Raw genomic sequence first — 14,442 nt, 5'->3', positions numbered from 1 at the left:
GTGCTGGCGTATATATTTGTATCTTACTACAGTCCATGCTGGCTTACTATAGGCTACTTTTACAGTATGTGTATTGTATCTGTTGGGGCTTGACAGGAGTGGAGGTGTGTGAGTTGTGAGGATGAGATGTGCAACTTAATTGAGTCTGAATCCCTGCCTAATATAATCGTGAACATTTTGCTGGGTCAAGAATACATCTTGTGACAATACTTTATTGACTCAGGCCCTATAAGTTCAAGTTAGAAACTCTACTCCTGATTGGCACAGCTCATGGAGATGGGCTTGGACAAAAACAAAGTGCCAACCATTTTATATTTCTACTATACTGAGATGCACCGTAAGTAGCCTAGTGTTAGAGGCCACCCCTATCCCTGCTGAGTCATGCATGGGATTCCAGGAGTCTTGGCCCTCAACTGGGGTCTCTGCTCCTTTGGAGAATTGAAGACACGTCGGAGGCTGTTGTAGCTTTAAGAAATATGATTCATTCATATATTTATACCTGCATGTAGATGGAGGGTGTGCAGATCTTACAGAACAGGCATCTCAAGAGGAGCCTATTCCCCACAGTAGTGTAGCAGTGGAGCCCGAGGCATTTCTCCCAGCCTGCCTTCAACCAGCCTGCCTAAGATGGATCAGGCCTTTTTTTTAGCTATCCCAAAGCTTATTCTCAGTTATGCCAAAGGCCCCAAACCCTTCCTGTGACATCACGTCCAGTTACCCTGACAACCTTCGAAATAGGCTAGCCCAGAAATTCCTCTGCAACGGATACTTCTCCTTTCATATCCCAATTAGTCAAAATATTACCATTTATTAATTTCTAGGGTTTGGGGCCTCCCCCACAAATCTATAACAACATTCACTGATTATCTGCCTTAGTCTGTGGACACTGAGGGTGTGTAAGACGTTGATCTACAGATTTACCCATCTCCATATATTTTTCTTTTTTTATTATTATATTTACCTTGGCAGGAAAAGGAACCACATCACTGGAGAAATTTATGCCTCCATGGAAATTTATTGTTGTGGCCTTTTAGGTCATTGCATGCATGTTATTGGGTGTTTATTTAATCTGTTCGTCCCATTTGGGATCTATCCCACTGTAAATGAAGTCACTCCATTCCAATCCCCCATCACGACCAAATCATCATTATTGTAATCTGCTAATTTCTTTTGCAATTTTTAAAAGAAGGGTCTTTGGTTTCCATTTGGGGCATATATTCCTACTAATAATATTTTTTTTTACTATTTTTGCTTTAAGCCAATTCACTTCTGTGACAGAAGGTTACAGGTTATGTCAATCACTGCATTTTATTGCAAGGAGTCCTCACTTGGGCTGGCAATTTTTTTTCTGGTATGAAGTTCTGAAAAACATGACCATAATTTTAGTAAAATACTTGGGCTGACTCCTTGCCCTTCTAAAGCCTTCATCACCCCCCAGACTACTACACTCTAAAATTACTATGTGATACAGTACTACAGTAATTGATATAGACTGAAAAACAACTGTATTTAGTCTGAATTTCTATGTCTGTAGACACTTCCTGACCTTTTTATTGCACATTCATCCTGATTTGTTTGCACACAGTATGTGTGTGGATTATAGGATGCAAGTTGTTTACTAATCTGTTTGTGTAGCGCTTATATTATGACACGTCACGATGCATTTTCCTGTCACTTTTCTTACTGCAAAGCCTATTTTGTTTTTGTTTTCTTAAGTGAGTTTGTTGTGCAAGAGCCAAATTCGTTTTAATTGCACAACATGGATTTGCCATATGTGATTAAATCCCACAGGCAAAATAGCAAGTCTGAAAGCGCTCTGTGATTCTGGAAAGATCTGGTACGCATAGAATTTCCCCCCATAATCATTGCTCATTCCTTTGAGGCAGGGCTAGGTTTCTAATGACATCTCTAGGGGTGGTAGACTATAATATGCAAATACTGTAAGTACTTGTACACATCAAAGAACCCAGTTTCCCTTTTTAGTTTACCAGTGCAGAATTTGATGATTATTATTATAATTCCTGGCTGTGGCACAGATTATAATATATGTCAGTTAATCAGTAGGGCTTAACAGGTCTTGCTAAATTTGAGTGTCCTGGCTAAGATATTATATTGTTTCTTCTGTGAATAAATCCTGTTATATCATGAGTGATATACCAATGACATTTCTGGTTACTTTTTTCTTGCGGAGGGAAGCTTTTAAAAACAAATTATTACTTTTCAAGTTAGTTTGTTTGTTAACCCACATACCACTGAGTGGAATTTTGATAAATGAGCATTTCTTGAATGTGTACTTTTTGTTGTACAGTACTTTTTTGGAATTAAGATTTTATTTTTTATTTATTTACTTGAAACGTTTTTCCCCAAAGATGACGTTCTCCCCTTCCCCCCCTTCTTTTGGAGCATTGCCTCTTGCTGTTCCTTTTGGAATACAGTATCGAACAATTTCCCCAGAAGAATGTGCGAGGAGAAAAATGGGCGGGAACTCCAGATTGCTATTGTGAGCAGCAGAAGAGTTTGTCTCTTTAACTTGCCTGCTTGGAAATGCAGCAGCAGCACCACCACCGCAGCAGCACAGACCCAAGAATGGAAACCGCGTCTCCTGAAATATGCTGAAGCGCAGATATTTTGTACGTGTTGGGTTTGGGTGAGGAAAGCACCAAAAAGACGCGAGGAGGAGCTGGAGCCGCCGGGGCCGTGCTCATGTGACCGGTGGCGGCTGAGGGCTGGGGCTGCCCAGAAATAGCCGCAGCTGCTTTCCTTGCTCGGTGCAACTGGGTAGCGCGAGGGAGGCTGGCTCCTCCGAAGGATGCGAAGCCGCCAAGCCCCAAGCAGATGATGGCGATACGAGAGCTGAAAGTCTGTCTGCTTGGAGTGAGTAGCGACCAAGAGGCGGAGTGGGCTGGGGTGTGGGCTGAAGGAGAGATGGCGGGGAGGAGGCGCTGGGTTCTCAAGCCATTTCGTGGGGATAAAACCACAAGGCGCAAACTGAAGTAAGAGCGAGCGAGAGAGCGGGAACGATGCCTGCCCCGAGGCACCTTGGAAAGTTTCGTAGTCTTTGCAGAAGAGCTTCCTTTGTCTCCCCTTCGGCCCCCACTTGGCCAGATGTGCGTTTGCTCTGCAAAGGCTTGTTTGCCTCTCGCTTCCTCGAGTTGCTTTCTGGGAAGTTTGGCAGTTGTGCTAGATAGGGAAGTTTGGCAGACATCCTCTCACCCTCCGCCATCGCGCCTGGGATCTTTCGCCACTTACTCCGTTCCTGCTCTATCTCACTTCATTCCACCAGGTGGAAATGGAGGCTTATATATTATGGGAGATATAGTTATCAAGCCTGTGTGTGTAGATATATTCAGATAGAAAATGATCGTCCTAGAATCCTTTCCCTGCAGTGGTCCAGGCCTAGGCCCAGATTCACCATCTCCATACGAATTAGTGGTCCATTGTTTCTTTTGGGGCGTGGGGGAAAGGTGCCTTAAAACAAATAATACTGGTGCTTCTCATATGCTGAACTACAGAAGGATTTTGCCCATCCCTCCTCCCTCTCTTAAACTTTCTTCCACAAGCTAAAATATGTTTTATCCAAACATGGTCTTTTGTGGTTTATCTTTAGCAAGTAACGTTTCGTGCTCGAGAGAGGAAAGAGATTGCTACATACTTCAACTGATTTTGGCAGTAGTTGGACAGTAAACTGCCTGCATGCAAAGCAGTTAAACATCAGACACAGCTCAGCTAAATTTTTGTCTTTCTGTGCCTGACTGTGTCTTTAGAAGAGTTCGCATCAGTTGTGCTAAGTTCCTCTCAGCTGAAACTTGGCGGACAAACAGACCAGTTTCCAGGGAGGAGTTTCTCTTTTTGCTTTCAGTGTTCTTGACAAACTTTTTCTTGTTGGAATATCCTTTTGGCTTGTACTACATAGATTTGCCTCCCTTTCATTTGGGCAAAACAAATAAACCTAGTATTAGTTTTAAGAAAATGGCATTGTGTGTACAACAAATAAGGAGGAAGAAAGATTAAAAATAAGCAATATTTGCCAAAAAAGTAAAGAGCCACTTAGAATGGATTAAATAAAAAACTACTCCAGTGTGTACAGTATCTGGAGATGTGATCTAAAGGCACATAGGGCTGTTACTTTGCTGAAGCTAAGCTGGGCTGGGTCTGGTCAGTTCCTGGATGAAGGAACACCTGGGAGCCACACGTTGTTCCATGATGGAAGAAAGGTGGGATATAAATGTAAATAAATTAATACGTGCCAAACAATGCCAGCTATATAGCCCATAGCATAGATTATTTAGGTCAAAACTATTGAAGATAAACTGTTGACATTACCAGCACGAAGGCTTGTTCTCTTGCAGACGTACATGAGAGTAAGTGCCACTGAACTTATTTTACGTAAAGCTGGCCTATGATTGTCCTATGGATCTACAGTAGGTTGTGCAGATCACTCAGGGCAGTCTCTTATTTTGCTGTGCTGTATATTGAATATTATACCTGATTATGTTTGGAGATGGTTTTGGCCCAGAATCCTGCTCCTGCTTTAATCCTTGAGTACAATGGTCACCCATGCAGGATATAATCACCCATGCTGTAGCAGAATGGGTGGCAGCTATAGTGCAGATGTGCTTTTCTACTTAGTTCAAGCAACATGTTCTTGTCCTTCTTTCTAAAACCTTTAAACAAGTATTTTCTGTGTACCACCCTATTTCACTGATTTCACTGGAATGATGGAAAAGATGTATGTGACCTAATGAACTAATTGCAGAAGTTTCATTCTGCTTAACTTATTTCCATTTGCTATCCAAATCAGCTGTGTTACAGCATCTAAAAAAAAAGAGAGAATTACTTTTATTTGCAGCTTCTTTGCCTTTCCTTTTGTCATAAATAACATACATTAAACTGCAATATACAGACTTTTTATAAATGTTAAACAAAACTATTCAAAACTGCATATACCTCAGTTTTAGTAATAACTTTTAAAAGTTTGTTGTGAGCATTTTCCGCTGTGTATTCCTAGGGAAGTTAAAGTGCAACATACCTTTATGATCTGTACTTGCTTCTGTACATTTAATAGCTCAACATATAAAGTTTTGCATGGTTTATCTCATGGTATATGACCTTTCATTTTTTTTAGGTTAGCTCTCTCCAGCATGATTACTGTACTTTTATTCTAGAAAATGTGGCGTGGTTTTTTTTTTCTTGAGTAAGCAAAACATGTAGCCAGTTCTATGAATATTTACTTAAATTGCAGTCCTATACCCACCTATTTGGGAATAAGCAACGTTGAATTCAGTTGAACCTTTCAGTAGAGTAGACATGTATAGGATTGTGCTGTTAGCCTCTCTTAATTCAATAGGGCCTAACTCATATGAGTGCATGGGATTGTACCTTTAGAGTCCGCATTTTGAAAAGCTCACTGTCTTGTGAAATCTGTGAATGCTAAAGTTAGATTTACAAGAGGCTTTTAAAATAAGACTCTGTGGATGTACTGCATGTACTAGGCTTGCACAACTCTCCAGCTTGTAAACAAATGTCAGAGAGAAACACAGGGGGAAAAAGAGGACATGAAGAGTTTCAGTTACACCAGCCAAGACTACTAGTCATTGGGAGGAGGCTTTGTGAACTTAAATGCAATATCTTACAAAAGCATCAGCTTTGATCGTGATTTACTTACATCACCTTTCATAAAGGCTTGATGGTCATTTTTTCCAAGAGTGCAATATCCTTCCTGTAGCAGAGCAAGCCGGCCTGTGTCAGATACTGATTATTAGAACAAGGCAAGTCAGTGCTTATAACAGTAAAGTTTCATTTATAGCTTTATAGGTGTTGCTGTATAAATAACAGTATCTTCACTGTTCAGACCTTCTTCCCCTTTGACTGCAAAATGTGATCAAAGATGCATATAAGGCCGTATAAAATCTGGCCAACTGTATTTACCATGCTGAAGTCTGCGGCTTGGACTGTGTTCATGGAATTTCCCAGACATATCCGGAATGCTGCAGTCAGTAGTCAGCGGAAATAGGCAAAATGTCCAGGAAAATTCAGACGTATGGCAGCCCATATTGACAGTGTCATTTTTGCCGAATTCCCATAAAAATACCACAAAAATGGGTTTTTTTTGGGGGGGGCGGATTTTTGCCCCCACAACAACTTTGGGCAAAACTAAAAAAGCTCATTAACTTTGGCCAACTTCTGTCTGGATTTTCACTGCTTGAAATATGGCAACCCTATTAGAGTACCTGTTTCCATTAACATGTTTATTTAGTAGCATATTACTGAAAATGTGTAGTTTATGTATGCACTTAAATGTGTTATGTGGAAATGCATATCCTGTACTGTACACCAAAAAACATGGACCTTGAGAGGGAATTGAAGGAATCCAATCTGACTGTATTCTGTTTCGGGCGGAGTACAGTACATATGGATTTAAATGAGGAGAGGAGCAAATGCAAGTGATGATACAATTCGAGATAAAGTCTAATTAGTGGCCCTCAGTCTAACCCACTTGCAAAAGAGGACACAGATTTGAATGGAATTTGCATATGCTTTGTGTCATGCAAATTTGTGTCCTCTTCTGAAGGTGTAGTTGTTGTTGTTTAGTCGTGTCCGACTCTTCGTGACCCCATGGACCAGAGCACGCCAGGTACTCCTGTCTTCCACTGCCTCCTACAGTTTGGTCAAACTCATGTTGGTAGCTTCGAGAACAGTGTCCAACCATCTTGTCCTCTGTCGTCCCCTTCTCCTTGTGCCCTCAATCTTTCCCAGCATCAGGGTCTTTTCCAGAGAGTCTTCTCTTCTCATGAGGTGGCCAAAGTATTATAGCCTCAGCTTCAGGATCTGTCCTTCCAGTGAGCACTCAGGGCTGATTTCCTTAAGAATTGATTTTTAAAAAAGAAGAAAACATATACAGGTGATAGACAACAATCCCATGAATGCAAACACGGGGAATGAATCTCTATCAGCTTTAACATACTTACTGTGTAATCATATTTGCAAAAAACAACTTCTAGAAAGTACCTGACCTGAGACAAACCAACCACAGTTGTTGTTGGCGGCGGCGGCGGCGGCGGCGGCGGGGGGGGAATAAAGGCAAACTGCAGAGATTCCAAGGACTACAAAATGAGACAGAAGCAGGAAAAGTACACTAAATGGAAGAGGAAAGCAGCAGCTCTTCTGGAATCCCATGAATCCCTTTTGCTTGGTGTCCGCACAACTCACTTCTCAACCACAGCTCTCAATTCACTCATTGGCTAAAATCACTGAAAGGTGGGAGCATCCTGGTTGCCTCATTTCACAGAAATCACTTAAAAGGGTACTTGCACATTTCCCCCCCCCCCAAAGCTTTCTAAGAGGCCTAGAAGCATACTGAAAGAAAGAGAGAGAGCGAAAGAGAGAGAGGGAAAGAAAGAAAGTGTTCAGCAGCCCTGAATGTGTTCATAATGCATGAACCTAGGGTTGCAATCCTGTACACCACAAGGGAGCAAGCACCACTGAGTTCAGCTGGAGTTATTTCTATGGAAACATAAATAGCATTGGAATGAAAGAAAGATAATGAAGAACATGTTGTTTAAGTGAGGGAGCAAACAATGGCAGAAACTTGGTTTGGACTGAAGAATTTTTTTACAAGATTATATCTATATGATAGTCCTGATGCTAGTTATAGAACCCTTATGCAGGTATGTGTGTAAAAGTTGGTTTTCAGAAACTTTAGCTGATTACACAGCAAAAACAAAAAGAACATAGTCACAAGTAGAATGTGTGTGGGTTGTTTTGTTTTAAAGGCATAAATTGTAGGTATGATATAAATTCATTACAATGCTTTTTTTTACTGTTCAGCAAAAGAACAGGATGTTGTTGCTGTCACTGGGAGTCCGTGGCTGACCTCAGTTTTTAATTTGTACTAACTACCAAAGTTACCTGGAGAAGGAACTGGCAACCTACTCCAGTATTTTGCCATGAAAACTCAATGGACATAAAAAGGAGAAGCTTTGAGAAGGAAGTGAGAGTTTCCAAGGCATGCTCTGGTTCATGGGGTCACGGAGAGCCGATATAAGAGTAAGACAACTAAACAAAAAACTATCAAAGTTAGATTTTTTTTCCTTTGCAGAAGTCAAATATACAACTATGCTTGTGTAATATATTTGAAAAATTCTTTCTTACAAGAACATTTGCAACACAAGTAGAACCCTTAAAATATATATAATGTAAACACATTTGGAATAGCCCTTGAATTAAAAAAAGATTCCAAAAAGTGTAGCCAGAATCTTCAGAACACTCCCAAAAGTATTATACAACTTGTTTTCATTCACAGCCAGGTTCAAATGCTCTCCAAGCAGCAGAGCAGATCTTTGAAATGCGGTTTTAGAAACATGACTGCACAAGTAAGACATGGAAAAAGTTGCAAAGCTGTCACTGTCCCCCACAGCCGGGGAAACAGCAGTAAGGGAGGAAAACTTCCTCTTGTAGTGTATTTCAGGAAATGGTTTCTCCCACGCATTTTCCTCTACTACAGAAGTTGCTCCCTAAAATTTACAAATAATTGATCCTATTTACCCACATTTACCCATCTGCACAGAGATATTAACTATGTTTGCCACATCCATCCCACAGCCATTTTTTTCCTCTGACCTCTTTTAGGGCTGACTGGTAAGATTCTGTTTGGTTGGTGGAGGTGTTAGGGTTGCCATATTTTGAAGAGCAAAAAAGAGGATGCTATGACAGCCATTCAAAGCAAATAAATGCAATGTGTCTCAGATTTTACCCCTTAAAAAGAGGATGTGTTCTGGAAAAATAGGACACATGGCAACCCCAGCAAGCGGGATAGGATAAAGGGAGGTAATCCTCCATAGGATGTGTTTAAAATCAAAATCTTAAGTTCAGCCAACTTTAAATGTAGAAAAAATAAATTTCCATACACAAATAATAAAAATAACAGGCAAAAATATGATTTATTTATTTCCTTTATAAATTGCTTCCTCTAAAGCTCTTGAAGCAATTTTATATCTCAAAGTGTTGAATATAGTTACAAGTAGGTAGCCATGTTGGTCTGGCATAGTCGAAAAAAATAAAAAAAAATCCTTCCAGTAGTACCTTAGAGACCAACTAAGTTTGTCATTGGTATGAGCTTTCGTGTGCATGCACGTACATGCATGTATCTGAAGAAGTGTGCATGCACACGAAAGCTCATACCAATGACAAACTTAGTTGGTCTCTAAGGTGCTACTGGAAGGAATTTTTTATTTTACTGAATAAAGGATATCCCCAATAAAAATTCGTACAATAATATCTTAGTAGTTATAGTTTGTGCAAATGGAAATTTAACATACTGTATAAGATAATATGCCAAGTTGTAACACAGCTTTGTTCTTTCGTAGCATCTGGTTGAAGTTATGGAATTGGAAATCTGACAGCGTATTTAATAAACACTCACCCCTGAAACTTAAAATACCATGCTTGCTTACTACTGTTTTGTCTGTATATGTTGCCAACCTATATGTAAATAAGAAACAGAATGCTTACAAAATCTTTAAATTACACAAGCAATTTTAATATTGCATAACAGTAAGAAAATGCCATTTTCCCACCATGCAGTCGTTTAAAACTGACTTTTGTGTTTGCTTTACTATAAATAGATATATTTTTATAGCTTCCTTTCCATCAGGCTAACCAGAGAGTTGCAGTGGTTGAATATAGTCCTTTAGACCAGCAGTTCTCAAATCATTTCTCCCACAGACCACTTGAAAACCGCTGGGGATCTTGACAGACCATGGTAAACTTCCATTGGTTTTACTTCTTGAAAAAACCTGCATCATTATCGAAACCAGTGTCATATTATGAAAATCATAAATCCCATACTAGGGTCTTTTAAGCTTGTTTGATAATCTGGCCCTGATCGACACAGCCTCAGTCTCCATTGTTGTCAGAAGAAAAACATGCGGAGTGCAGGGCTGAGTACAGATACAGTATTCTTGACATATAACTTGCAATTTTACCACAGATGACTTGAATGGATTTCATGGGACAGCAGTAGTCCACAGACAACAGTTTAAGAACTCCTACTTTAAACTATATAGTATAGTGTAAAGGGACACATTATTATACAGTATGTTTTATTTTGTTCTGAAATAGAGATAGATGTTGGATGGTGACGAGCACTTTAATAGCAGGGTTACAAGTTTTATGCTGCAGCCTTAGGTAGGGTGTATGTGTGAAATTATGGCAGTTCAATACTTTCCTGAAGGCTACTTACTTATATGCATATTAACGTGATGTTGCTCTTAAATGAAAGGGATTCTTCAGGTACTTACCGGTATTAGCGTTGTTTAATATCCCCCATGTATGTTATCTGAACATATGGTGTAACAAACGCTGGCTAGGTCTTCCTCTTGTGGCAAGATGAGAGACTGCACTGAGGGAGCAAGGTTCATGTGCATGGAAACTGGCAATGTCAAAAAAGCATACACAAATTACATTTTCCACAGCTTTACAGCTCAAATTATGCTTACTTCGATATATATGTGTGTGTTTTTATTAGACCTACTTCTTAGTAATGTTTTTAAGGATTAGGATATTAAACATTTTATCTCCTTGCAGTAAGAAAATGCTTACACAAACCAAGTCATGTGCAAATGAAACAAACCTATTTTGATAAGAGGACTATTAGAGCAGGGTCCCCAAATTAAGGCCCGGGGGCCGGATGCGGCCCAATCGCCTTCTAAATCTGGCCTGCGGAAGGTCCGGAAATCAGCATATTTTTACATGAGTAGAATGTGTCCTTTTATTTAAAATGCATCTCTGGGTTATTTGTGGGGCCTGCCTGGTGTTTTTACATGAGTAGAATGTGCCCTTTTATTTAAAATGCATCTCTGGGTTATTTGTGGGGCTTAGGGATTCGTTCATTTTTTTTCCAAAATATAGTCCGGACCCCACAAGGTCTGAGGGACAGTGGACTGGCCCCCTGCTGAAAAAGTTTGCTGACCCCGGTATTACAGGAAAGATTAACCTATATTATGACTTCTAATGAGCACATCCAAATTGTGCTTCCCCTCTAGCAATTTCTCTATTTTATATTTATTTTATTCTCTTTATCTGGCCACCCAGTAACGTAAGTTCTTGTTTAAAATGTATTGTCCTCCTTCCCCTGCCCCCATAAGTGAGGAGTGGTGTCCCCATTCAAGCATGTAATTAGCAGGGAATGAGCAAAACTCACCTTCTCCAGCCCCAGCTATCCATTGAGACCCACAAATCAGTCTGTGCAGTTCACAATGTGCTACTGTGGCAGACAGTGAGTACAAAATGAGTGGAAAATCATACTGAAAGCAGGACATTTTTTATTTTAAGAAATGGGGGCCAGGATTTTGAATAAATAAAAACGCCAGGAGCAAGCAAGTCAGACATATGCAGAAGGGGTGGGGGCTGCGGCTGCTGCAGTGGGAGGGTGGGATGCTGGGAAGCCACTTGCCTTCTTGGCTTTAGGCAATATTGTTTCCTGACCTGATATGATGATTAGTGGTAGGGCTGGAGCGGAGGGGGACCAGGAGACATAGCTGAATTAATAAAGAGTTAACTATCAGGCATGTTCCTTCCTTGGCTGAGGAGGGCCTGGACACCAACCACATCCTTCTCCCCAGGCTTCACGCCCTCCTTGAATATTTTTATCTTACTTGAGGTGGGTGAGGAAAAGGAAGTTAAAATGAACCATTGAGCTTCCCCAGCTCAAAAAAAAGCATGCATTAGAACATAGCTGCAGAAGTCTTATCACAGAAACAGTGGGTCAAATTAATTAAGGGCAAATTCCATAGACTTTATCGCAATTAATTCCAATAGAATCAATGAACAATAGACTACTAGAACATTAAAAAAGCTTATACAGTACGTGGTAGGTATTTACAAAGCCAGGGTCTTTTAATTTGTGAGCTGCTAAACTACCATGATATTTACCAAGATGTGTATGAACCGGAGGTGGTTTGGGGTTGTTTGGAACAAATTAGATTTTAAAAGCTGAACAGGAAACCATTTAACCACAGAAGGGGAAATGCCGTTTATGTTTTTCAAACATTCACTTCAAATCAGGAATAACAATGGTATTGCCTGAAGTTCACTACAAATAATTTCTAATCTTAAAAAAAACACTTCACAATCCTGGAATTGCAACATCTCAAATGAAATAAAGTAGGCAAGGTTAATTTTTGTAATAGCAATATTGCCATTCTGCCACAGTTATTGACTAGAATATGCCTGAATGGTTTTAAATCACAGCTGCCTCAGGACTTTTTTGATTTCTACACTGCAGTAAAGTGGCATGTACTGAGGGAAAAACTTATCATGGACCATTAGGTGGTTAAGTAAACATTCCTCAGACTAAACAATTGTTCTTTTTAACCCACACCTTATTTCAGTGTAATGTTGAATTGATTCTTCCTTTCTTAATTTTCAGGATACTGGAGTTGGCAAATCTAGTATAGTTTGTCGATTTGTTCAGGATCATTTTGACCACAATATTAGCCCCACTATTGGGTAAGTACTATACATACATATACAGTATATATAATGTTACTACAGTTTCAGTTTAGTAAATAAACAGTATTGATATAATCCATTTATATTTCAAGTTTATAGGAAAGCTCATTACTCAACATAATAGTGGTTTTGTTCATGCTTTTGAAGTGTTGTATAATGTAGAGATCTATTAATTGAGTAAGCCTATTAACTTTCTCTTTAGGTAATGCCAGTTCCACACTATTATCCATTATGTACCTTTAACGGTTATTATTTGTTATGCAACTAACTGTTGTTGTTTTTTAAGTTTAGCTTCCAGAGGATGGAATTATGTGTTTTTAAATTATTTTATATTGAGTTTTATGTATAAACATTAATTAGCAGTCAATTAAGTCTCAATATTAATATATTGTTTCTAGCTTCTCTCTCAAACATCTATTTTATTACAATTACAGTGGTCCCTTGACTTACGAATTACTCGACATCTGTAAGTTTCGACTTACGAACGGGACAAATGGCTGCACCTTATGAATTTTTCTACATCCGAACGGAAACCGCTGGTGGTTTTAAATGCGGTTTCCTCAACTTACGAACTTTTACATGCGGTTTCCTCGACTTACGATTTTTTTCGATTTTTTTTTTTCCTATGGGAAACCGCGTTTTGACTTACGAACTTTTCGACCTACGAATGTGCATTTGGAACGAATTAAGTTCGTAAGTCGAGGGACCATTGTACTTTACTGAATAGATGTATATTTTTGTCTCTTTTTTTGTTATTTACTTCTCGTTTGTGTTGGAACATAGCCATTGTCAGTAAATGGTTTGGCAGGACTTAGTATAAGTCAAGTTTCAGTTCTGGGAACATGTGAAATAACCAGTGCATCAGTGTGCATGAAGACTGCATTTCCTTGTATCCTCAGGGGGGATACATGGTACTCTTCCTCCCCATTTTATCCTCACAACAACCCTGTGAGGTAGATTAGGCTGAAAGTGAGTGACTGGCTGGAGGTCACCCTGTGAGTTTCATGGCTGAGTGGGGATATGAACCCTGGTCGTCCAGGTCTTAGTCTGGCACTCTTAACAACTGTGACACATTGACTCTCTTTTATATAGCTATGGTTTTCAGGCAGGCTTTGTCCCAGCAGCTATTTTATTAAATAACTAGCTGTCCCGGCCACACGTTGTTGTGGCTCATCCCTGTGACTGCCCCCACCCTGTTCCGACCCATGACCTATTCTGTCCCCTCCTCCCCCGGCTCATCCCTGTGACTCCCCCAACTCTGTCCCAACCTATGACCTATTCTGTTCCCTCCCCCCCCCCGACTCATCCCTGTGATTGGCCTCACCCTGTCCCACTTGCAAACCCCTGCGGCCTGGCCGGTTCCCCAGCATTGGTGTTGTTTTCTGTTAAAGGCCCATGTTCAGTTGGTTGGAATGTTCTGTTGTGATGTCATTGATAGTATGTAGCCAATGGCAGCAGGTGAGGTGTATGTTCCTTTGACGTCCACTGGAAGGCGCTATGGTTTTTTTGTTTTGTTTTTTGAGAAAATTCAATTTTTACCGAATATAAGGTTATGTTGGCACTCGCGTATTGGTACTGGACGCTGTGTCCAAATTTGAACGCAATCAGTCAAGTGGTTTCCGAGAAAAGTGGAAAGTCCCAAATATGGACCCTTTACATTATATATATATATATAGATGTAATAAGAGCTCTTGGAATATAACTTGTGAAAAGCATATGGCTCTGAGCCATTTGGGTAGATGTAAAAACCCCAAAAATATTTTTTTAAAAAATTACTGCTTAAGACCCATACAAGTGATTGGTGTTTTTGACCTCTCTCACAATGTGGGATTAAATAAAGTGTAGGAGAAAGTGGGTATAATTAGGAGCTATAGCTCTTTTATTTAGGTTTGTGTATTAAGCTTTGGTTTTAACAGCATCTACATGAGGAAC

General features: G+C 39.9%; 1 protein-coding gene across 11 annotated transcripts in view; it reads left to right on the top strand.

The window, feature by feature from the left end:
* Positions 1 to 14,442, top strand: part of RAB31 (RAB31, member RAS oncogene family) — a 51,512-nt gene that overhangs the window by 12,283 nt on the left and 24,787 nt on the right. For 3 of the 11 annotated variants that reach the window (XR_015951448.1, XR_015951447.1, XM_035124391.3), the window contains exons 1-2: positions 2,765 to 2,874; positions 12,428 to 12,507. Coding sequence is in view for 6 of the 11 variants with exons in the window: in XM_035124391.3 (XP_034980282.1) it covers positions 2,836 to 2,874; positions 12,428 to 12,507 (119 nt within the window). In the remaining 5 variants the exon portion in view is untranslated. Of the gene's footprint in view, positions 1 to 2,451; positions 2,631 to 2,764; positions 2,875 to 7,875; positions 8,047 to 12,427; positions 12,508 to 12,944; positions 13,204 to 14,442 lie in introns of those variants that run through there. The other 8 variants (XR_015951446.1, XR_015951445.1, XM_088675330.1 and 5 more) reach the window with 6 other exon arrangements.

Source organism: Zootoca vivipara, chromosome 8 (genome assembly GCF_965207765.1).
Source record: "Zootoca vivipara chromosome 8, rZooViv2.hap1.1, whole genome shotgun sequence".
NCBI lineage: Eukaryota > Metazoa > Chordata > Lepidosauria > Squamata > Lacertidae > Zootoca > Zootoca vivipara.
The sequence above is the reverse complement of the archived record's forward strand: the minus strand, read 5'-3'. Positions and strand labels throughout refer to the sequence as shown.